The following is a 24,869-nucleotide window of genomic DNA, read 5'->3' as shown; positions in this document are numbered from 1 at the left end:
TTGTGATGTCATTGTGGAGGTCATTTAGGTTTTATCTTGGAGGTCTTGTAGGTCCTCTTGTGGAGGACAAATATACCCTTTGGCAGAGGTCATATAGGCCATGTGGTGGAGGCCATATTGGTCTGTGGTGGAGGCCATATTGGTCTGTGGTGGAGGCCATATTGGTCTGTGGTGGAGATCAAAAAGCCCAATTGTGGAGGTCATATAGGCCCTGTGATGTAGGCTGTGTTGGCCCAGTGATGGAGGTCACAAAGAGGCACTGTGATATAGGCTGTGTTGGTCCTGTTGTGGAGGTCATATAGGCTCTGTAGTGTAGGTCAGGCCTTTCTACGCCCTGAGTGATGAGAGAAGGCTTTAACCGGCTGCAGGTGTGCCTGAGACAGGCGGGCAGGGGCTTTGAAGTGTGGGCCAACTGGGAACCCTGCCCATCTCTGATCAAGCAAGCCAGGACAGACACATTCACTTTCAATTAACACTCTCCCTCTCTCTCCCTGCCTCTCGGATTCTCCTTTCCTCCGTATTTACAGCGACTACATGGAAATGTCAAATGAGTAGTTAAAAGTAGATCTTGATTGACTGTACAAAACAACACCAGATTGAATGTGTGATGACGGCGGAAGGAGCTGCGGAAGACGCCAGAATCCTCCTAATCAGCCACCGTTCCAATCTGCTACCTTTTCAGTTGTGTGTGTGTGTGTGTGTGCACTGTGTGTGTGTGTGTGTGTCAGCGTCTGACCTCACCTCTCACTCCAGGATCCATGAATCTTCGTCTCCTCTCCTCTTGCAGCTTTTGGCTGCGGCTGAGCCCTGAGTTTTGCCTAAGCTCCGACGCTCTGATCTATCGCCTCTCATCCATCTTTACTGGATGAAATCATGGATGCCCTCTCCTCCTTCTCCCTCACTCCCACCTCGAGCACAGGACATGTGTCTCTGGGATAACCGAGCAAGTTGAGCCAACTGCCTTCAATAGCCATTGGATAGGAAAGTCGTCAGGGGTTTCATGGTATGACTCGATGATCCCGTCCTGCCTCACACGTTAACCAAACACACACGCATGCATGCAGACGTACGCCGCTAGCATGCCCCGCGTGCTCAGACGTACGGCCACAAACACCCTCAAACACACACACGCACGCAGTCACACACACACACACACACACTCATTAAAGTGAGTGAGAGAGAGAAATGAATGGCTCTTTGGATGGTGATCTCCCTGGAGGGAGAGACATCTGGCTCCTGTTAGCCACGAGGGTATAAAAATCTAATGCGGTTGAGTCCCAGGCGTGCTTGCACCACACACACACACAAACAAGCCACCAATCACATTCACCACACACACACACACACAGACATTGCTGGAGGTAAGGTTTTCCATGGTGGTCATCTTCAGACCCACCTCACTCAGTGCTCTGTGGCAACCCTGGTGAACCTAAGAGATGACAGATCTGGGAAATGTGCTCCCTTCAGCCCAGACATGCCATCACAAGAAGCTCCCAACACACCCTCTGGGGTGTCTGGGTGTGATGTGTAGGTGTGTGTGGGTGGGTGATGTGTGTGTGTGTTGTGTGTGTGTTCTGCTCCCCTGGTTGCCTCCACAGCCCTTCATTTTAGCACCGTCATGCGTTGGTTCACCTCACTCTCCCGTAGGAGAGCTAACACGCTGAGACTGTGCAGCCTGGCACAGCAACAGGCTGAGCACGTAAACAGACACTCATGGGGAAACCGGTGACCTCGGACCGCACTGTCTCCGGAGGCCGCACTTCCAAACAAATCCGTCTCACTCTCCGACACATGGCAGAATTGGGTCGCCAACGGAGGCGATGACTCATCGATCTTGCCGTCAGTTCTGGCGATGCTTGAGATGCGTACCGGCGGACGAAGTGTCGGATCAGTGTGATGTGTGCATTGCAGTGACGTGCTGATGTGTTTAATGGTGCTGGGATGCTGTGGTCAGCCAGCGTTGTCCCAGTGACTTTTGAACACTGGTGAATTCACTTAAAGGATACTATGAAAAAGGATACTGTTTTGATACTGTTCTGGCCAACACATTCTCATTGATCAGATTAGAGTTCAGATTTCCTCGGATTGCAAACAATGAATGGATTTACTTTTTTAAAACTAATTTTATAAAAATGTTTTACTTATATGTTCCTATTCTAAAGTTAAAGAGGTTATATTTATGCTCTAAATGTTTGTTTTAGAATGAATTAGCTTCAAGGAAAAGCATCACATGTGAGATGTGTGGTTGGTCGAGTGAGCAGGTCTTCCTGACAGTAGGGTCCAGTCGAACTCGTCCTGTGTGTTTTCTCTCACTGGAGGAATGTCTGATGGACTCCCAGACCCTGGGTGAGGTCTGTCTCTACCCTTCAATTTCCTGTGAGGCTGAAGCCCTGGAACAACTTGGGTGGGACAGACAGGACTCAGCTGGGATTAGCAGACCCTCCCGGTGGGGTTCTGTCTGATGTAGTAGTATCTGCTCTGCAGACAGGCTTGTTTGGGGCCGAGAGTCTTATTAGAGTGAGGAGTGCCACATAGATGATGACCCAAAGGTGTGTGTGTGTGTGTGTGTGTACGAGTGAGCCAAAAGGTGTGTGGATTGTGTAAATGTGCATCTTCCATGTTGTTTTGACAGTTTTGGAAGGTGATATTATCTAAAGCCTTCTGACGCAACAAGCAGGGTGATTTAACAGTACACCAGTCCACCATCTTCACATCGAAGCTCCTGCACTTGCCAGACTGCTGTCAGAAACTTGCAAGGAACTGTCCAAATCAAAATGAAAACGTTTTCTTGGTGAAGACCATCAGATTTCAATCCATCTTTCAACAATAGGTGTATTGTGGCGGGTTTGAGGAGGGCAGTAAAAGCTGGCACATCCTCCAGAGCCGACTGGCATGGGGTTTGGTCTGTCAGAATGAAATGTTGCCTGGGGTCAGCTTTCTGTAAACTGCACTATCTCTGTGGGAGATGGACGGGCTGTCCTGGATCTCAGGGTTCCTTGGAGCACGGACACAAACACACACACACAGACACACGCACACAGACACGCACACACACAAATAACTACAAGCACGAAGACATGCAAATGCACACGTACGTATATGCACAAACACATACGTATGTGCCAATCAACGCATACTGTACACAATCACACACACACAAACACACACACAAATAGAAATAATGGGTCAAAAAAGGTATGCAGTTAGGTGCAGATCTGTAGCTGACAAAGTGCAAAAATAACAAGATTCCATGACACTGTTGTCTCCTTGTATTTAGAGCATATCCGTTACTGGTAGTGTGTCTGTGTGAGAGATGTTTTGGCTTTGTTAATTACTGTAACCCATCAGTTACACGTGTCTAGAATTTCCCATTTAACCCCCCCGCCACACACACACGCTCATGCACAAACACACACACACACACACACACACACACACACATCCACGCGTCTGGCCCACTCGCCATGTGCTCCTAATCACATAGTCGTAAGGCACTCTTTGGTGGTCTGTCTTCTTAAAGGACCAATCCAAAGCACACTTACTTCCAAACCGGATCACCCTCATGCCCCCTCTCCTTAACCCCTATCTATGTGTCATCTCCCCTTCCATCCATCTCTTCATTTACCCTTCAACCCCTAATCTCTCACAAGTATTTTGCAAATGTGGACTGTGCAGAAGAATAGGCAGAGAGAGAGAAAGCAAGAAAAAGAGAATAAGCAACATAGAGAGAATGAGAAACAGACAAAGAGAGAGAGAGAGAGAGAGAGAGAGAGAGACGGACAGAGAGAGGAAGATGTGTAAGGCATGCCCTGAGAGTACCTGGCCTAGTGGAATGGCCTGTTTTACATGGGCCTTATCTTGCTAGTCCAAACAAGGGTGCAGTGTGACACACTCACACTGAGATGACACGACGGGCTCTCCAAACCAGGGGTCTTGTAAACTCCCACAGACACCCTTATCAGTCCGCAGTCAGTTGGATTTGAAACAGACTCTCTCTTTCTCCCTCTCTTTCTCTGCGCCCCCCCCCTTCTCGATATGAACCCCTTTTCTCTATCTCACTTTCTCCCTCCCTCTTCCTCCTCCTTGACCCTTCTCAGAACGCCTGCACTTGCTCTTGCACCCTTTTGTACTTTTTCTCTTGCACCCCCTCCCCTCTCTCCACATACACACACAGACACACACAAACACACACACACACACACACACACCTCCCCCCTCCTATCCCTCTCTCCCCCTCTCTAACTGCCCTGGGCCTCAGTACCAGACTGTGAGCAGAGGAAACATATGGTCACATGGTCACCCGGCTCACAGATCCACCAGAGCGATAGAGGGATGAAAGACCTGGACCGGGTCCTCATTACGTCCGTAGAGCGGCTGTCAGGGACAACACACTTGAGTGGTCAAACCTCAGTGTTATGAAGTGCTCAAACAATTACCTACTTGCTCTGTTTTTGAGGCTTGGCATGTAAAATGGGGATCACTGACCGGTTCACTCAGGTTTCTCAGGCCGCGACGGAGAGGGTTCTCAAAGCTTTTGACGAGGTGTTTGCTTTTGAGAACCTTGCTGTGTTGTCCGTGATAGTCTTCAGAGAAGCAAGCGAGAATGAGAGTAAGAAGAGAGAGAGATGGATTGAGGGAAGAGAAAGGTGGAGTGACTGATTGTTAGGCATGGGACCAAATGGGAACCAGAGACTGGGAGATGTCAGAACATGTGTAGATTTATCCTCCTTGAGCTGCTCCCATGAGTCCTGCCACAGAGGGGGATCGTAGGGGGTGAGATGGGTTTTAACAGAGGAGTACTGGATGAGGAAGAGATACACGTGAGAGGAGTGAGAGAATGAGTTGGAGAGAGAGAGAGAGAGAGAGAGAGAGAGAGAGAGAGAGAGAGAGAGAGAGAGAGAGAGAGAGAGAGAGAGAGAGAGAGAGAGAGAGAGAGAGAGAGAGAGAGAGAGAGAGAGAGAGAGAGAGGGGGGGGATCAGCTGGGTCTTATTTAGACCAACCTTTTGTACTCTGAACAGAACCCCTTCAGCACATCTGCCCACCGCATGTGGGTCTCCAATGGGTGGCCCACCCACACCCCTCTTGCACCCCCCATACCCCTCTAGCTCCTCTCCTTACCCCTCTCCCATCCCTCCTTACCCCTCATACCCCACTCCCATCCCTCCTTACCCCTCATACCCCACTCCCATCTCTCCTCACCCCTCTCTCCTCCAGCTCCCACCTCTTCAGTCCCAACACAAGCCTCTGCCGGACATCAGTAGCTTGTTATTGACATTCAACCTAGCATCCATGTCCCAAACATCCCACTCTGACAATGCTCGACTGCTCCACTAGGCCAATCCCGGGGCAACCTCACATGGACCCATCTGTCTGAATGGTTCATCAATTCTCTAATTGGCCCAATGGCAGGGTGTCATCCCACATCGCTGGGTGAGTGATGGGACAGTAGTGTGTGAAGCCAGCCCTCGGTGTGAGGCCCAGCGCATGTCACGTCCTCTGTCACACTCCAAGCTAACAGAACACAGACCCCAACCCTGCTACCTCTGGCAGGGCCGGGGGGCTGAACTGAGTTACCTCCCTCCCTCTTTCAAAGCTCACGCCTATATAAATCATGGCTGGCCAGGTGGTACAGTCTCTGCTTCTTGAAATTTGTTTCTTTTTGTCGGCCAGCTCAGCTCTGCCTGGCACCCCCCACGCCCAACCCTCTCCTTTCCCCGCATGACTTGACCCCGCTGGTCTGGGCTGGGGAGACGGGGCGCAGGAAGGGCGAGCGCGGGGCGTGCCACACCTGTACGGGGTTAGCTCCAAGCTGATACATCCTCCAAGTTTAGCCCCACACCTCACAGACAAGGCCCCCCTGAAGCTGGGCCGTAAAATCTTTATGGGTATGTCGACCATACTTTAACGTCAAGGCTCCCTCGTAGGCTGGGATCACGAAGGCTGCTCTCCCTGATTACTCTGTTAGAGTGTGTACGTGCGTGTCAAGAGTGAGAGAGACAGAGACAAAGGAAAGAGATAGAAACAGAGAGACAGAGGGAGAATCGGAGAGACAGACAGAGAAACAGGGAGAGACATAAAGAATGGAGAGGGAGAGAGACAGAGAGAGAATGTTTTATAACATGGTATGGAAATGAGTCATTAGAGTGCAACCAAATAAAGGAGAGAGATAAGCAAACAACAACAGCACTTGTACACCTTGTGTAGCGATGCAGAGAGTGGAACAGTGGCAGCCACATGCTCAAACTGTTCAACTGGTCACTAGTGGGTCAAGTGTATTCCCACTGTGTCTGTGCGTGTGTGTGTGCGTGTCGATGGCAAGGGAAGCACATCCAGATGTGCATTACCATGCGTGCGGAGGTCTCAGCCCCCACAGCAGCTCTCTGGTCACACACACACACTCACACAGATGCATATCCATACACACACACTCACACAGATGCATATCCACACACACACACACACTCACACAGATGCATACACACACACACACACACTCACACAGATGCATATCCATACACACACACACACACACACACTCACACAGATGCATATCCATACACACACACACACACACTCACACAGATGCATATCCATACACTGTAAACCCGAACTTGTTGTTTCAACTTAAAAATTCAAGTGTCCATGCTGCCTTGAAATTTTATGTCAAGACAACTAAGACAATAAGTTAACTTAAATAGATATTTCTAGTTGACTCAACTCCATCTTCAGTCCATATTACTTGAAACCTTTAGTTGACATAACTTCATCTTGAGTCAAAACTACTTAAATGTATTAGTTGATTAAACTTAAATAGCAGTATAAGTAACATACATTTTCTTGTTGATGTAACTACAAAACTAGTGAGATGTACTTACATTTATGAACTGATTGAAGACAAACCCCAATCAAGATGACATAAATTTAAAAGTTGATTTAACTGCAATACTAGTGAGTTGTACTTACATTTATGAACTTATTGAATATAAACCTCAATCAAGTTTACATAAATTTACAAGTTAATTTAACTGATGTAATAGTTATTGGCACTTACCAATATCTTAAATACTCTTATTAAGATCTACTTACATTTCTAAGTGGATAATATTTCTCTTTTTAACCTGTAAAAACATTGCTCAATACATATTATCTGCATACATCACATTTAATTACGTCTAAGGATTTTATTTCAAAAGAGTAAATGACGAGCCTTTACACCAGAGATTTTGGCAGTCACAGACCAACAGTTTTATTGTAGGCCTACCTTTTTCTTTTTTTTTACTGAAGATGAAATCTTCACGTATAAAAAAAAAACAAAACAGTAACAAGTTACAACTGTACCGACACGTCATCAAAATAACAAATCTGTACTGTTGAGGATTTTTACAGCCCTTTTCTGCATATATTATTTTGTTACCAATTATACTATGCACACATATTCGCAAAATACTTGTTATTTTAATGAATTTAATTTAGGTATCAATCCTAAAATTATTTCCTCCCCCAAATTTCTCCTACAGATTTGTATTGTGATAACATTAGTTGGCATTCAACAATTTGCTTTTACAAATAGTGCAACAAAACATAAAAAAAGGGATGCAGGGGGAAAACTAGTCTGAAAATATGCATTTCAAGTTGTAAATGACAACCAAAAATACACATTATATATAGGTGGTGTCAACTTGAAAAAAGAATAATTTGTTGCCATGCAACTATGTGGATTTACAAAAAGTGCATAAAAAATGATCAGTAAGTAAACAACCCAGAATTGTCTGTATTGCTGTCCCCCACATCTAGACAGTGTCTAAATCTTCTACAGCGGCCATTCACTTTACACTGATAAAGTGTCAAAATATAATGCCCATCCAGGTCTTTATTTAGTTAACTAGAATGAAGTTGGTGCTGTAACTTGCATGGTTTTCAATTAAGAGTCAATTTCTCATACCATGTCCACATTTGGTTGGCATTCAGATTATATTCAGTAGATCTTACATGTTAATACAATCACCTATTTTCATTCCACAAACCCATGAAGATGGTGACATTTGGTTGTTACCAAAACACAGTAAACTCTGCTTGAACTCTTAAACATGCACGGTTTCAACAACTTAATTTCTTACACCATGAACCAATGCAGAACCTTGCTTTGTTCAGATCGCAAACACCTAACCTTAAATGAGTCCATTTAACACTCAACAATGTTCACTTTTGCGTAAACTGTGCTTTTTAAGCTTACATTTTCTTCCTCAAGAGTCGGTTTTTTAAGCCATGAACCAAGGCAGAGCATTGCCCTCCACCAATGTCCATAAGCACCTTCTGAATAACTTCAAAAGTGTACCTAAGGCCCCTGGGGTAGTCGATGTTAAGGGCAAAGAGCAGACCCATCAGCAGTGCCACAGCAGTTGGGAAATCACTTAGGCTTGGAAAGATGATCTCTTCCTCGAGGACCACTGCGAAACGGACCAGCTCATCAATCTGTGCCACCATGAGGATGCCGACTGCCATTCCCTTTGTCCAGTCCTCCTCTGCATCTGTGACCTACACAAAGTGGACAAATATGTTAAAACATTTTAAACCTTTACTGATACCCATGGGGAATTTCAGGTTTCATAACAACAGCAGTAACAGATACCAATATTAGGGAGTGCACAATTCTGCCATATTGGCCAATTCAATTTAAATAAATTCCCCAAAAATGTAGATAACTTATTTTGTGATCCATTAAGTATGGTTCAAACACTTGTGACAAGATATATTGGAACTTTTCTTTAATTGTAATATGAATTGGGAGAAGTATTACAAATAAAATCATGTGGGACATTTTTAAACAGATTAAAGTCAGAGTATGCAACATTTACGATAAATAGTCGATGATAGTCACACTAATAATCCCTCTCAATGATCACTTCTGCCGCTCTAGAATGTGTGGTGCTGGTTTATCTGGTGTGGTCCGGTAAGTTATTATTGAAAAACATACCTGTACTTTCTTGTACAGTGTGGACCCATCTTTTAAGTAGTGGGGGAGCCCCATCAAAACAACTGCCCTTTGCCTTTGGTTGGAACCCTGTAAAAATAATAAACATACAGATGGGATGTATTAGACCAGAAATCAGAATATAATTCTAAGTGATGTTATATATTCTACTTAAGTCTTCATACTTGTTTCAGTTCAGAAATAGTCAATATGTTCGGAAAAGATGGCTATTGGACTAAAATTAAATAAATAACTTTTCATTATAGAAGTATGCCAAAAGTTCTAGCTCAAAATGTGAGTCTACAAGAGGTTTTGAAACTATTGCTCTATGATCTGTAACACATGGGAAGGTTATGGACTAGATAGATAAGAAAAATGGATTAGGTAGATTTAATTGGCTTTGTGTGAACAGACTTATATCAACCAACGGACATCAATGTCCAGAGTCCTCAAAAGGCTGTTCAGCTCCACCAGACCCATCCTGGCCCTGTACACCCCAAGGAACCTCAGTAGATACTTGTCAAGGCCAGCGAAGAGGGAGTCTTTCAGGTCAACAGACGTAAGGCGAGCAAACTCTGCTTCAATCTGGTAGGCAGAAAAAAGCAAAGGAACACAAGCGGTTGGCTGTAAACTCAATTACTTTACTGTTGTTGCAGAATTATTTTTTTTTTAATCAATGCATTCTTTATACCAAATTATTCATGACTGATATTAACCATTCTTAAATAAATTATTTAGCAAATCTTAAGCAATTTCAAATCTGATCCACCTAACCGCATCTGAAATAGAAAAATACTTTTACCTGACGTTCAGAGAACAGTGCCGGCCATCTTTCTCTGACATCCGCCACAGGTGGCTCATCCTCCACAATTGTTTTTCTCCGTAAAGAAAAAGTGCTGGTCATCAATCCTTTTATTTTCTGCCAATCAATTTTCCTTTTCTTCATTTCGGTGACCATCTCGGTTCTTTCCTCTTCGAGGGAACGTTGTGTTTTTCCCTCTGGGATGTCTGGCAGGAAATTGACTTCAGATTTTCTGGCCCTCTTAAGTTTTCCTTTCCCAGGTGTACCTGAAGAGCGCGAGTTGATGTTGAGCTCTGGGCATCCAGCCAATCGTAGCTTCTGTCTGAAGTTTCCCATTTTGAACTTCAAGCTAAATTTCCAACAGTACCAACCGCTGACAGATCCTGGTTCCCTCAGACAGGGATGTTTGTCGACGAGAGCTTGTGACATTAAGTCATAATCTTCACGTGTTGGGTATGCGTTGTGGACATAGATGGCTTCTGCTATTTTATCCAAAATGTCTGATTTTGTGTCTTTGGACACATCAAGAAGGGTTCCATCTTCATGGAAGGCTTCATTTCCTTTCTTCAACTTAAGTTCCACATCATACGAAAAAGTAGGGATGTCAAATGGCTGTGGCAGCTGACGGGTATGACTGGCAGAGGGGCTTCCCTCAGCGGATGTGGATAGGCTTGCTGTGTCTAAGGTTGAGTCTGTATGATAGGATTCAAGATTCTTGCTGTATACTTTCAAAGTCACTTTGTCCTTAGGCAGCTCTGACATGCTACTCAAGTTGCAAAGCTCATTATCGAACTCTGGATCTTGGAACTGCACCACCAAGTCACCTTCCAATCCAAGCTTGTTCTTCAGCATCAAGTGAAGGCCATCAACAGTCTCTGGCATGCTGTCAATTGTTATCCTCCGGATGTCGTCTTGGCTAAGGATGACGCGCAGCAACATGGTGAATCCCAACTAATAAAAAATAGAAATTATGTTACAAAAATGGTTGTGTCATGATCAAATATCATAAATTGGCCTATGGATATCATACGAGTAACTTCAAGGTGAAATAAAATGTTAAATTTGTGTTCTGCCAGACTATAAATTGAATGCCTTAATTAAACCCTATGAAATACCTGAAAATTGGTTTTCAAATTTTGTATATTTTGGCAGTAAAGCTTAAGGTAGAGTCAGCGATTCGGGGGAGAATGCTTATCATAATCAGTGAATTTCTCCTCACGATCTGCTACCTGTCCGTACTCTGTGCTGCAAAAAAATGCAGTGGGAATACAAAGCCTAGGCTCTATAAAGTGGCATGTTGCTAGCTATGGTGGCCCCTTTGTTTACATTACAGTTTACAGAACCTAGGCTGTGTATTACCATTGGATTTTACTATTGCTCACAAAGTACTGACATGTAGTAGATCATGAGTAGATATTCACTGACAAAACAACAACAAGGGTCAGGGTTAGTGTACAATTACAAGGATTCACATGACAATCAGCAAAATTATCACCTCAGTGCAGTAGGGATGCCTTCGGAGAAATCAGGTGTCTTCCTTGCACGGTGTAGGCTGACAGAGGGGCGTAGTGGTTCAGCTCTGCAGGTTCGACCACAACCAGTTGGAGATCATCAGCGCTGCAAACTTCAAAACATCTGAAGTGGTCCAGGTACCAGGCAGAGAAAGGTTGAAGAATAAAGAATGCCTTGTTGTCCACTACCACAATGTACAGAATTTGACAGAAATCAGGAAGTCCGCTTGTGCTTCCAAATGATACGTACATTCCCTTTACATATTTTGTCCCATGTATAAAGGCTGTTGTTGCAAGTGATGCACTGGTCAGATGACTGAATTTGTGCTGAATAGCTTGTCTGACTGAGGTTGACAGATTTTCAAGGGAACTGTATGTTGCTCTTTCTACTTCCACTGCTGGCTTGAACAGGCACGGCATGTCAAAAAAGTATGACAACATAAGTTGGTGTCTGTTGGCCAAGGATAAAACAATGTTCTTGAAGTTATTTAGATCACGGACCGCTTTCTTGAAAAAGCTATGTTTAGCTTCAAAGCGAAATGTCCAGAAGTCAACCACAGGTCCAAAGCATCGAATTAGACAGGGATAATGTTCAAGGAAATGATGTTTGGGTTTGAGTTTTACATCAGGAAACACTTCTATTAAAAGTGTCCTATGTTCAAAGATCTTTGCTTCCAAGTAAGAGAGGCTTTCTTCTGTGAAAGTGGACGATACCAAGATTTCAACAATGTCTTTCAGTTCGAGAATCACAGACCAAGCGTTATCATTTTCAGGAACAACATCACCAATAATTAATGGCAACAACCTTAACAGAGTCCAATTCTCATGGCCATTCCCTCCTATTGTTCCAACCAAATGAAAATTTACTGGAATTTTCTGAGGGCAATTGGTTTTGTCTGAGAACTTATAAGGAAAGTGCTGTATGGCAGTATTTAAATTATCTACAGTGAAATATTTCTTATCAATTAATTTTTTCAAACACAAACACAGCTCAAAGGGTACAATGCCTTCCAACAGGTCGTGCAAAAAGTCAGGTGGAAACCCTGTGATGCAATGAAAGTACTGTAGCTCATTTAGAACACAGTCCCTTTTTACCCCATTCACACTTTTCAAAGTCACATTTTCTTTAAGCTCAGAGAGGTCTAGGTTATGCGACTCTCTTGTTCTCAATACAAATGCACCACTTCTTACAGAACAAGTTTGAATATCTTTACGACTTGCAAGGCAAAATCTGCAAAACTTGTCCACATTAAATGATTCTTGAAAGCCAGCAAAAGAATGTGCCCCCAAATTATCTGATGAAATGTATAGTACTGTGCCTCTGACACTAGTTCCCAATCTGTTGATGTAAATTCCTTGATTTTCAAGCAATTTTAGGTCTCTTAGTAATGGTTGAACAATTGGACTGTAACCAAATGTTTTAACATCTTGACTTTTGCATAGGGCAGCCAGATATATAGTAGATAATGATGATCTGTCTCTTACAGGTAAATTAGCAATTATCCAATAGATGGCACACAATTTATGTTTTTTTCTTGATGTCCCTAAAGGATTACAGACTTCGAAATCATCAATATACAAGGCCAGAGAAATACTCAGATCTTCACCAGAAATAAGTGGATTTTCTTTACAGTATGATGCATCAGAAAATGATGTATAATGGCCAGATTGTGATTTTTGGCTTTCTTCTAAAACTCTGTCAAGTACATCACCCCTATTTAACAATACTTGAAGAACACCCAAGATTGACACATAAACAAATGTTCGTTTTGATGACAAATCTAAAACGAATTCAACTGGGTTAATAACACTGAAGTTTTCTTTGAAAAATGATAACCTTCTTTTGTCAGTTCCCAAAGACCCACCTTCAGAAAGACAGCTAAAATGATTAGCCTGGCACAAAGTATCTTTAACTATATTTAAAGTGTTTTCATCAATGGTACAACCATGCTGCCTCAATGCTTTATCAAGAGTGTTTTTGTTTAGCTCACCAACTAAAACACCAATATCCCTCAATTCTGTAACTATTTGCTGAACCGCTGTCTTTGAGACATGCAAAACTGCTTGCAATCGCAGAAATAAAGATGCAAGTCTTGCCTGAACTGTATCAGTGTTAACCTCCTGCTCGGTTATATTCTCACCCCCAGAAAATTCAGCGTCACTGATATCTGACTGCACTTGATCAACCAGGTGCTCCTCATTTACATTTGTTTGAATAACAAGCTCAGATTTCAAGTCTTGCAGTGTGACATTGTTATGAAAACGACTTTTGTGTGAAGTAAAGGTAGAGTAAACACTTGATTTGAAAGAACAATGATTTAAGGGGCAGGTAACAGTCTCTTTGCTTTTAAGATGTTTCCCAAGATGAGAGAAATACTGTTTTATAGTCACTGGATCATTGAAATTGCATAACTGACAGTTAATTTTAAAGTTTAAATGTCCAATAGGTCCATGCTGTGAAACTCCATGTTGTCTCAAGTGGTTTTTCAGAGATTGTTGTGATCGGAAAACTAGATGACAGTCACTGTAGATACAGGGCAATGGACAGTTTCTTCCAAAATGTCCATGGACAGCTCTATAATGTTCAATTATTCTTCTACGATTTTCTGAGAAGTAGGTACAATACTTACAAATCCACCGCATTTCCGTTTGCATTCAAAACATGTAGACCTGGAAAAAGAAAGAAAAGATAATTAGGAAAGATATTTGACTTTAATAAGCATTTTATATATTTCTCAAAGAAATTTACAAAATAAAAAACCTACATTTGCATTTTCAGCATGTAAAACTGGAAACAGAAGGGAGAAAAAAGGAGAATTAGGACAGATATGTGACTTGGTAGTTAAATAACCATTTCCTATTTACATACAACAGTACACATATCTCTATAATAAGTCTAAAAGTTCAGTGTAAAAGACAGTTAAGCTGTTATTTATTTATTTGTTAATGATTCTTAAAATGCCAGGGCAATTCATAACAAATATAGCACTTTCTCATTTCTATTCAAAGGGGCATCTTAAAGCATGACACGTGCACCGGTCTTGTAAACGGCAAAGTTCCATTTACAATACTTTAAATCTATTGGGAGCTATTGAAGACCGCTGAATAACGTTATGGTCCAATTCAACCTTGTCATGCGTGTGCGCGCGCGCACAGGTCCGCGGCCAGCCAAGAATAAATACAACACCACAGAAGCCTGAACAGCAGCCAATATCAGCAGCCCTGTTTGTAGATGTGCCCGTGACGTTCACAGCAGACTATGGCCGTCCAGCAGTGGTTTAAATTAAATAATAAAAAATAAAAAACAGACGCCAAGTCTGCCGTACTTTTACTGTGACCGCAAGATTAAAACCCCATGAAAATTGGATTAATAAAAACACGTGATTAAGGTTATTGCATAGCCTATTCATTCAAACAGGTAGCAAGGAAAAGCTCTCGTTTAGTTCACAAATGGCACTAGGAAATTGACTATTTTAAAAATTAAAATATGATGCGGTTGTTACTAACTCATGATTAAAATCAGCTCTGGCATCGCAGACTGGAGCGGAGACGTTGTTTCTGGTGTTTGAACTAACACGAGGGCGCTGTGTGTAGGCCACATTCCGGCAGCCAGTTTAACGGTGCCGCCTCGTGTAAAACGCTACCGCCTCGTGTAAAACGCTACCTGTTGAAATTTTTTAATTCGTTTTCTGCCACCAGTGACAATGAAAAGTACAACTTTCGATGTAAATTAATGTCATTACACTCGATATTTACTGTGCTGTCGAACATATATGTTTAAGTAGGCTAGCTAGTAAGCTAAGTGGTTAAGAAAAACTCTGCTCAGTGTAAAGCTTGCATTTTTTTCAGTTAAGTTTACAATTAACGAGTATCACGCAATACCAAACACATTAAATGTTTCAGAAGTATTACATGTATGTTTATAAGAATTTGCACTCACCTTCTGTCGAGTAAAAGAGTCCGCTCCGGTATCTCCTTTTCACTGCGCAGAAAGATGGCGGCAGTGCCTTCCCGTTCCCGGTGGATTCAAAGTCACGCAGGCACGCAAGTCGTACCACGTGACTCTCAGCGTACAACGTGATGACGCATAAACGACCAATTTTAGCCTGTTTTTTTAACTCAACTAGGTCTTTCTAGCTAACATAACATTGATTTTCAATTTGGTTAACTTCCATGTAGTTGAGGCGCTGTTAATTGCTTATTTGAAGTTATATCAACTTTCTACACACACCCATGTCATATTGACAAGAAAACATTTGTTAAGATAACAAAAAAGCGAAATCCGGGTTTACAGTGTACACACACATACACACACACACACACATACTCACCTACACACACACACTCTAATTCAAAGCGTCATCGGGAGGAACACTTCAGGCACCATGTACAGGAAGCCCTCATTACATGTGTGTGCCGATAAAAGCGGTCTCCCCATTTGCCCCTGGGCTCCTGATAGCCATCTCCTCCCTTCAGTAGGTTCCCACTGAGGCTGTGCAGGTCCGTCACACTAACTGGCCCCCAGGGAAACACCATAATGGAGTTAAAGACTCAATACGCTTTAGATAAAACAGCTTGTCTTGGTATACAAGTTAGTGCCAGTTGCCGTATTGCTTGAAAACACACACACACGCACGCCCACCCACCCACCACACATTTATGAGCTGATTTTAAATTCCACAACAATGACAAAGTAATGGGACAGTATCCTGTGTGTTTGTGTATGTGAGCGTGTGTGCGCTTGTGCCTGTGTGTAACGGTAGAGGCTTTGATGTGTGAGGCCCTTTCGATCACCCTTTAGCACATTTTGTTGCAGAACTTGAGGAGTCTGTTCTATGCACTTCCAAACTCCACATCTGTATCCATCAGAACACCTCACACACCAGAGCACAGTTAGACGATGCCAAACAGACTTTTTGGCCCAGAACCCCACAGCCCCCCCTTCCCCGTACACTCTGAGCACCACACCACATTCGTTTTAACAAATGATTTAACATTTTAAAACTGAGAGAGAATTGATGGCCAACGTGGTGGTCGTACAACGTCCTTCCCGTCACAAACTTGACCTCTCATGTTGGAAGGGGCTTGACTCTATGACTAAGCAGGAGGCTCGATGGTTGAGGGGGGTGACTAGGGGCATTCTCCAAACAGGTCCAAAGTTACACCCTGGGCCTCCCCCCCATCTCCAGCCTCCCATCATGTCAGTGGCATGAGCTAATCACCTTGAGAATCACGCCTGATCCAGCCTGAACCTCCAAACCGGAATGAATCAACTTCCAGTGACAGACATGTTAAAGATAGCCTACGATGTCAACGACTATTGAAGATTACATGTTATATCATGACCCCATTATACGTCTGTGTAGTTGTATATTATAATGTTATTCATATGAATTTAAATGCAAAGCAAAGTGCTACACGGATCTTGAATGTTGGGTGTTCCTTTTCATTGACGCATTTGGGTGAAGGACAAATTTAAATCTGTGTTTATTTGTTTATATTATGAACTCTCTGCAGTCGCTATGTAAAACACACACACCATGGCTGCTCAGCTTACCTCGCAGTGCAGCCCGATTCGTTTATGAGTCTGCCTCTGAAGAAGCAACTTTGTGTGTGTGAGAGAGTGTGTTTAGGGGTGTCTGATGGATGATAAGGGATTACATGGTGAGGTGACTATCCTTTTTCGAGGCAAAACAAACCCAAACCCATAACTTGGACGTAGAGACACACATCACACACAAGCTCAGACCAAAACACAGCTGGGATTCATAGTCAGGCAGGACAGATCCTGTCCCTCAGCTGAACAAAACCATTACTGTCACCTGTCCCCAATGCTCAAACCCTCCCTAATTCTCTACTCTCAACATTTACATTTTTGAATCACTCCTTGATCTCCATCATTTCTTATTTGCTAAATTCCTTTCTCTCTCCCCCCCTCTCTCTCTTTCTATCTCTCTCTCTCTCTATCTCTCTGTCTCTCTCTCTCTCTCTCTCTCTCTCTCTCTGTCTCTCTCTCTCTCTCTCTCTCTCTCTCTCTCTCTCTCTCTCTCTCTCTCTCTCTCTCTCTCTCTCTCTCTCTCTCTGTAAACAGTGGGCTGTGATGATAGTTTCAGCACTGGGATTGACATTCCCGGTTAGTTCCGCTGAGTGATCCGGCTGGTGGTCAACCGTCTTTATCCCCGTGGGAGGAGCCACTCTGCCCGAGAAACCACCAACAAGTGTCCTAAAGAGAGGAGAAAGAGAAAACACAGGCTGAAGGAAACACAGGACAACCCCGAATAAAAATCCCCTGAACTTGACAACCTGACAAACTGTGGACGTCACAGCTGTTGATGAACAGTTCTGTACGCACCGAAGCATACAGCATGACATAATATGGTGATGCAACACAGCTGGGGGTGCATACCTCTACCTTCCCTCCCCTCCCCTGCCTGTACCCCATCACCCCTGCACTCCGTACCACCCCTCCCTGCCTGTACCCCATCTCCCTTACACTCTCTTCCTCCCCTGCCCGTCCCCCTACTCTCTCGCACTCTCCTCCTCTTCCTCTCTTCTCACATGATTGTGGCGGCCACAATCATCATCACTATCTCCCTCTTTCACCCCTCTCCCCCCTCCTCCCCCCCACTGCCTCACCTGTCTCTCCCTCAACTCCCCAAATGACGCAGGCCGAGCCCCAGAGTGAGCTTCGTTGAGGCCGTACCAAACCCCTACAGCAGGGGTTAGTCCTGGTGAGTAGGGTTAGGGCTCCTCGCCAGGCCCTCTCCTGGCTGCTTCTCACACCCCTCTGACGAACATGGATTGTCCCAAAGGGTCCGGGATGCGTTGTTCTGATCGTACCCACAGGGATATTACACAAGAGGCCAGCAGGGGAGACAGGGGGAGCCAAGTGGGAGGTGGAGAAGGTTGTGGATGAGAGTGAAATTGTAGGGGTATGTGTGTATGTTTGTGTGTGTGCATGTGTGAGACAGTGTATGAGGAGAGAGCTTTGTTGACCAGTATTATAGAGTGTGTTTGGGTAATCAACACTGTATGCACCCACACACACACACACACACGCACACACACATGCACACACACACACACACACACATACGTTGTGTACATCTATCCTTGTGGTGAATCAATTCAGTCCCTTTGAAAATCCTAACTCTAGCCTTACCCCAAAACCTAACCTGAACCCTAAACCTAAGCCTAACTCCATCTCTTAACCCTAACCATAAAGATATCCCATAACTCCTAACCCCAACCCTTAATGCAATTCTAACCCTAAAGCCTCGAAACCCCCCTCGAAATAGTACACACACACTTTAGTTTAGCACACAGTTTGGAGTTTAGCATTTCCAAGCTGAATTTGTTCCGGAACATTAAAGTACACTAAGGAAAGACTGACCTTCCACTCCCCTCTCCCCTCTGGATGAAGACATATCTCCCCTTTATACAGTGTGCATGTGTGTCTCTGTGTGTGTGTGTGTGTGTGTAGGGTGGGAGAGAGTCTGCTTAGAAATAGGATGTGAGGCCAATGCAAATGAATAAATAAAAAATGCTACACAAGTCAGCATTACTGGGGAAAGAGAGACACCTGCTGGCCATGTAGTGAGTGCAGCAGATGACCAAGGACGAAAAATGCACAGTTCTTACAGTATTTCAGAATATGACAGATTTCCCATAAGATTATCACAAGCCTCTTTGCAAATATACTTTATGGATGGCAGGAAGGAGGGATTAGGAGGCGCTGGATGGTGGAGAAGAAGATGGAAAAGAAGGAAAGAAAAAAAGAGGATGTAGTGGAGAGATAAGACAATAACGGCTGTAGTGAACACACCCCCATTCATATTTACCTTGCTGTTAAGACACCTCTCATGTGGTTGTTCTGACATGATGATCCTCAGGATGGCAGCTACACTGTGATGTGGCTGCTGTGGATACTCCTTCACCTTCCTCGCTTTCTAGGACTGAAGCCCAGAAGGGCATTACAGAATTACCTCCATGTCTGTTTCTTATCACTGTATGCAGCCAAGATAACCATGAATCCCCCGTACAGAGAGAAACTCATAGAGTTTACATTAGTATTATCACAGTCTAGGCGTAATGGTGCACCAGCCGAAGCATTAGCAGTGTGACATCCGTAGTAAACATTGACATTACTTTATAGTGTGATAGACAAACGTATAGGCTAATGGTTTGTAGTGAAGTTGATCATGTTAGTGCTTGTGGAGGTGACCACCCAACAGTCGTATTAGTGCTTCCTTTGTGTCTGTTAACGCTTCTGTATGCGCACACCTACACACACACACACACACACACACACACACACACACACACACACACACACACACACACACATACTCGCTCTGATAGTGAAAACTCCTCTCAGTCAGATACAGTCTAATCCTCGCTGACAGACCAGCTTAGCACCAGCAGGCCTGCGAAGATGACGAGTTAACATGAGAGTGACACACACACAAACCCGCACACACATGCATACATTTGTATGACTGTTTGTACAATATGCACCTATAAGTATGACGGCCAAACATCTTAACTAAGGGAGTTGTCACTGAAACAAATGGATTAGTTAAATAGATTTTTTTCCACAATTAAATGAATTTACAGTTGCAAGAAAATTTAAGTAAGTACCTGGCATTATGTCAAACTATAACTCGAAATTATTGTTTTTCTTTGTGTTTATCCCATAGACTGTATAAAGATGGTTTATCCAAATAAAACTAAAAGGAGGCTTTCTCCTACTCATACTTTCTCCTAATTTTTTTATGCGAATGTCGTAACTTCCAGGATAACACGGAAGTTGACAGAACTATGTACATTGCGGCTCACGGTGAGCTCTGACCAGCTGCGTGTTCTTCATTGCCAGGATCTTACAGGTGAAGATTTGTAATGTCTAGGCTAGATTATTAAAATGCATTAGAAATTGTTTTGGCTTTTGCGGTCATCATGTCTACTAGGACTATTATCACATTAGAAAGCGTGCAGTGCTAGCTAAGGCGCAAGCTAAGGTGGTATTGTGTAGCTAGCTGGCTACTGAAATCACTGACACTAGTACTTACCGACTACCAGCAAGTTAGTTAACGATTAAACAAACAAAAAAAGTGTTACTTGTACTGTGTTACGTAACCTAGGTAGTTGCTTTTAACGTATATCATCGGTTTTTGTCAGTGGTAGCACTTTAAGTTAGCTACTAGCTAGGCTACTCCAAGTTGACACAACAGTATAACACAACACCACTGTAGGCAAGTTGCAGGGCTAATACATCACATGTTTTACTAATCACATCGACCCTCCACTCTTTTTCCCCAAGTGATGAAGCCTGCCATAGCAGAGAAGTCGGGAAATACCCCCTCCTCTTGGGTGTGTGTGTGTCCCAGAGGCCTTAGGGAGGTTCAGTGCAGGCACATAGAGCAGGGAAGAGAGTCTGGTCACACTGGAGGAGATGGGGGTAAGATACTTCTCCTTCTCACTACTTAACACTACTACTTCTTTATATATTTGGATGTAGTTTACTCAAACCTAACCGTAACCTGTTAGGACAATCATAATTTGTCTTTTTCAGCTTTATCATCGAGTGACTGCCCACGGTTGGGTTCTTTGTGTCAAGTGAGAGTCCGACTCAAAGAGGGTCCGGAAATGGGTCAGCTGGATGCGAGCCTGTCGGTCACACCGGACCAGCCAATCACAGAGCTGACTGGGACGCAGCCAATACCATTCCCACGTGCTCTAGACACTGTCCTGCAGGTCCCGCTGGGTGATTGGACGGTGCTGCGACTCGGGGACGGTCAGTGTGACATCACAGAGAGCTGCCTAGAGGGGATGACAGCTAGAGGCATGTGTGAGGTAAACCAAAACAGAAAAACACATAAATAGCCAAAACCGGTCTGATTGTCGAAATCTAAAGCGTGCAGCATTTGTATCCTCTTCCCCCACTCTAGATATTACTGACCCCAGTGAGACACGGTTCCAAAGCCAGCGCTGACTTGGTGCTCTGCCCCGGAACCGATGATGCAGAAGGAGAGAACGCCACAGACCAGCCTCTGAGCGCCATCGTCGAGCTCCACTCATTCACGCCAGGCAGGGAATCCTGGGAAGTCCCCCCAGGTGAGAAGTGGAGCTGGCTGAGGTCGCACAAGGAGCGCGGAGGAGCCCGGTTCAGGAGCGGCGACGTGTGGGGGGCCGCAGACAGTTACAGCCGTGCGCTCAAACACCTCATTACCCTCCAGCAACACACGCGGGATACAAGCGGAGGGATGGAGGACATAGAGGAGGAGGAGGAAGAGGAGGAGGAGGAAGACCAGCAGACAGGCGATGCCACTCAGCAGCCACCCTCAGAAGCCCCTCTCCCCACCCTGAGGGAGTACAGAAGCGTCAAAGCGGAGCTCCACTCTAACCTCTCTCTATGCCAGCTCAAACTGCACCTACCCGAGAGAGCCAGGACCAATGCTGCTAAGGCCGTTCAGCTGGAGCCTGACGGGGCCAAGGCCTGGTACCGGCTGGGCCAAGCCTGCCTGGAAGTGGCTGATCTGGGGGAGGCCAGGAGAGCTTTTCAGAGGCTACTTGAGCTGCAGCCAGACTCGTCCACTGCTCAGAAGGGACTCAGAGAAGTGGGGAACAGGGAGAGGGAGACAAACAGCCAGTTAGGACAGAGACTCAGTAAAATGTTCAGTTGAGTTTGGACTGAGATCGAGCGGGTGTTGGAATCTAGCTCCAGAAGTCTGTAACATCTTATCAGATCAAAACTGCTTGTAAAACCATTGGTGTTACTGGTGCTGTATTGCTTGACCACTTTTATAATTGTCAAGTGCACTTCAAGGAATATTTATTTTCTGAATGTAAATCTATGTAGGCCACATTTTATAGTAGCCTAGCTATATGAGAGACATCAATATTAATGATGAATGGTCAACTGAAGATTTGGATTTCAAAATAAATGCTTATAATGAATCCCAGCATGGGAAGCACAATTATCCCCAATCCTTTTTCCAAAACAATTATGAATTGATGATTTAAAGATGATTTAAATTGAAAATTGTATTTTTCATTGTAAAATGTTTGTTACATTTCTTGGGAGCTTCCAGGTTGGTCAAAAGTTGCTGTGAGATTAGCAATGACAAAGTCAACACCGCTATAGGCCACTAAAGGACTTTTTCATTGATCCTGTTCAACCAAATAGTAGGCTATTTCTTGCTACAAGCTAAGATAGCAAGGTTTGTCTCATATACTGTTCTTTTTACAGAATCAGAATCAGAATGGGATTTATTCGCCATGAAAGTTTGCACAGACAAGGAATTTGCTTTGGCAGGAAGGTGCATACAATAAACATATACCTAAAATTTAAATATGTGGACTATCTATACTAAGGGTACATAAACTAGCAGTACTAAGTGGGATTAGAATAGAATTAAATATACAATAAAATAAAATATAAGTTGCCGTAAATTACAATATAAAAATACAAATATTACAAAAAATACAAATGTACAAGATACCATTTTGTAATGCAGTGCAAAAAGCAGTGTGTTTTAAGCAAGAAGTCATTAGAGTCAGTGTGGTCCCTTGGCCTTGTTGAAGAGGCCAACAGCGGAAGGGAAGAAACTGTTTTTGTCGTGTGAGGTATTGGTCCTGATGGACCGCAGCCTTCTGCCGGAGGGGAGTGACTGAAACAGGGAGTGTCCAGGGTGGGAGGAGTCGGCCACAATCTTCCTCGCTCGCCTCAGGGTCCTCGAGGTGTGCAGGTCCTCGAGGGTAGGCAGATTGCAGCCAATCACCTTCTCAGCAGTGCGGATGATACGCTGCAGTCTGCTCTTGTCCTTGGCAGTGGCAGCAGCGTACCAGACGGTGATGGAGGAGGTGAGGATGGACTCAATGATGGCTGAGTAGAAGTGCACCATCATTGTCTTTGGCAGGTTGAACTTCTTCAGCTGCCGAAGGAAGTACATCCTCTGTTGTGCTTTCTTGATGAGGGAGCTGATGTTCAGTTCCCACTTGAGGTCCTGGGAGAGGATAGTGCCCAGGAAGCGGAAGGACTCCACAGTGTTGACTGGGGAGTCACACAGGGTGATGGGGGTGAGTGGGGCTGTGTTCCTCCTGAAGTCCACAACCATCTCCACTGTCTTAAGAGCATTGAGCTCTAAGTTGTTCTGGCTGCACCAGGTCACCAGGTTGGCCGCTTCCCACCTATAATCAGACTCGTCTCCACCAGAGATGAGCCCAATAAGGGTGGTGTCGTCCGCAAACTTCAGGAGTTTGACGGACGGATGACTGGAGGTGCAACTGTTGGTGTACAGGGAGAAGAGCAGAGGAGAAAGGACGCAGCCCTGAGGTGATCCGGTGCTGATGGACCGGGAGTCAGAGACTTGTGTTCCCAGCTTAACGCACTGCTTCCTGTCAGACAGGAAGTCTGTGATCCACCTGCAGGTGGAATCAGGCACGTTCAGCTGGGAGAGCTTGTCCTGAAGCAGGGCGGGGATGATGGTATTGAAGGCAGAGCTGAAGTCCACAAACAGGATCCTGGCATAGGATGCTGGGGAGTCCAGGTGCTGTAGGGTGAAGTGGAGGGCCATGTTAACTGCATCGTCCACAGACCTGTTGGCTCTGTAGGCAAACTGCAGGGGGTCCAGTAGAGGGTCAGTGATGGATTTAAGGTGTGCCAGCACCAGGCGCTCGAAAGACTTCATTACCACAGAGGTCAGGGCGACGGGTCTGTAGTCATTATGTCCTGTTGGCCTTGGCTTTTTGGGCACAGGGATGATGGTGGAGGACTTGAGACAGGCTGGCACATGGCATGTCTCAAGGGAGGTGTTAAAGATGTAGGTAAACACCGGAGACAGCTGGTCAGCGCAGTGCTTGAGGGTTTGCAGTTAATGGTTTGTCTAGTTACTATGTAAAATAATGTATTGCAGGGCTGGCAACTCTCACGCATTGGCCGTGAGACACACGCATTTCAACCAGTTCACCGACGCTCTCACGCCACACCTTGTATTTCTCACACTGAGAAGGCAACGCCAACGACACCAGATTTGGTGGGTTTGCCCCAGACCACCAAATCTCACTCCAAGGTTTTTTTTTAAAAGTTGGCAGCCCTGGTATCGTTCATTGGAATTTAGACATTTAGAATTTTAACTCTCACAGGCGAAAAAGATAGCCCGTGCTGCTTCTGCTGACGAAAAGATGGTCGCTCGAGTCCACCCATACGTTTTTCCATGCATCTGATATATGGTATATATATAAATACCATAACTTTAACAATGGCAGTAATAAATTGGATTCATTGTAATTTATCACTGACTTTTATGAACCATCCATTGACTTTAAAGTGCTTTTCTGTGTTAAAGGTGCTAAATTGCGTTGTCTCCTTGGGGAATCAGTTGTAAAGTAATGAATTATACGAGTACAAAACGACTGCCTACACCAGTGCCATTCTCAACACTCGTCAGTCGTCACGTTCTAAATGTACATACAATTCAAAGTCTAGGGACTAAAATGCCGAAACCCGGGATCGAACCAGGGACCTTTAGATCTTCAGTCTAACGCTCTCCCAACTGAGCTATTTCGGCGTGGCTACAGCTGTGT

General features: G+C 44.4%; 2 protein-coding genes and 1 non-coding gene across 6 annotated transcripts; 1 reads left to right on the top strand and 2 right to left on the bottom strand.

Moving 5' to 3' along the window:
* Positions 1 to 6,577: 6,577 nt before the first annotated feature.
* LOC134019259 (uncharacterized) lies at positions 6,578 to 15,368 on the bottom strand. 4 transcript variants are annotated; one of them, XR_009929987.1, is made up of 8 exons: positions 14,051 to 14,205; positions 13,916 to 13,955; positions 11,536 to 13,809; positions 11,270 to 11,409; positions 9,775 to 10,725; positions 9,405 to 9,557; positions 8,976 to 9,062; positions 6,578 to 8,536 (listed from the first exon to the last, which is right to left on the bottom strand). XR_009929987.1 is itself a non-coding variant. In XM_062459953.1 (8 exons), exons 5-8 carry the CDS (start codon positions 10,711 to 10,713, stop codon positions 8,231 to 8,233), a joined length of 1,485 nt encoding a protein of 494 aa, XP_062315937.1. In that variant the 5' UTR covers positions 10,714 to 10,725; positions 11,270 to 13,809; positions 13,916 to 13,955; positions 14,051 to 14,073; positions 15,226 to 15,368; the 3' UTR covers positions 6,588 to 8,230. The 4 variants fall into 4 exon arrangements, 3 of the variants coding, with proteins under 3 accessions (XP_062315937.1, XP_062315938.1, XP_062315936.1); XM_062459953.1 differs by adding an exon at positions 15,226 to 15,368 and having other exon boundaries at positions 6,588 to 8,536; positions 11,270 to 13,809; positions 14,051 to 14,073; XM_062459954.1 differs by lacking the exon at positions 11,536 to 13,809 and adding an exon at positions 15,226 to 15,368 and having other exon boundaries at positions 6,588 to 8,536; positions 14,051 to 14,073.
* Positions 15,369 to 20,037: 4,669 nt separating this feature from the next.
* On the top strand, positions 20,038 to 22,480 carry fkbpl (FKBP prolyl isomerase like). The gene is made up of 4 exons (XM_062459970.1): positions 20,038 to 20,170; positions 20,605 to 20,742; positions 20,857 to 21,137; positions 21,233 to 22,480. The coding sequence occupies exons 2-4, from the start codon at positions 20,607 to 20,609 to the stop codon at positions 21,965 to 21,967; spliced, it is 1,152 nt and encodes a 383-aa protein (XP_062315954.1). The 5' UTR covers positions 20,038 to 20,170; positions 20,605 to 20,606; the 3' UTR covers positions 21,968 to 22,480.
* A 2,300-nt stretch (positions 22,481 to 24,780) lies between these two features.
* trnaf-gaa (transfer RNA phenylalanine (anticodon GAA)) lies at positions 24,781 to 24,853 on the bottom strand. The gene has a single exon. It is a non-coding gene; the product is annotated as a tRNA-Phe (tRNA).
* Positions 24,854 to 24,869: the final 16 nt, after the last annotated feature.

This window comes from Osmerus eperlanus, chromosome 4 (assembly GCF_963692335.1).
Source record: "Osmerus eperlanus chromosome 4, fOsmEpe2.1, whole genome shotgun sequence".
Taxonomy (NCBI): domain Eukaryota; kingdom Metazoa; phylum Chordata; class Actinopteri; order Osmeriformes; family Osmeridae; genus Osmerus; species Osmerus eperlanus.
The sequence above is the reverse complement of the archived record's forward strand: the minus strand, read 5'-3'. Positions and strand labels throughout refer to the sequence as shown.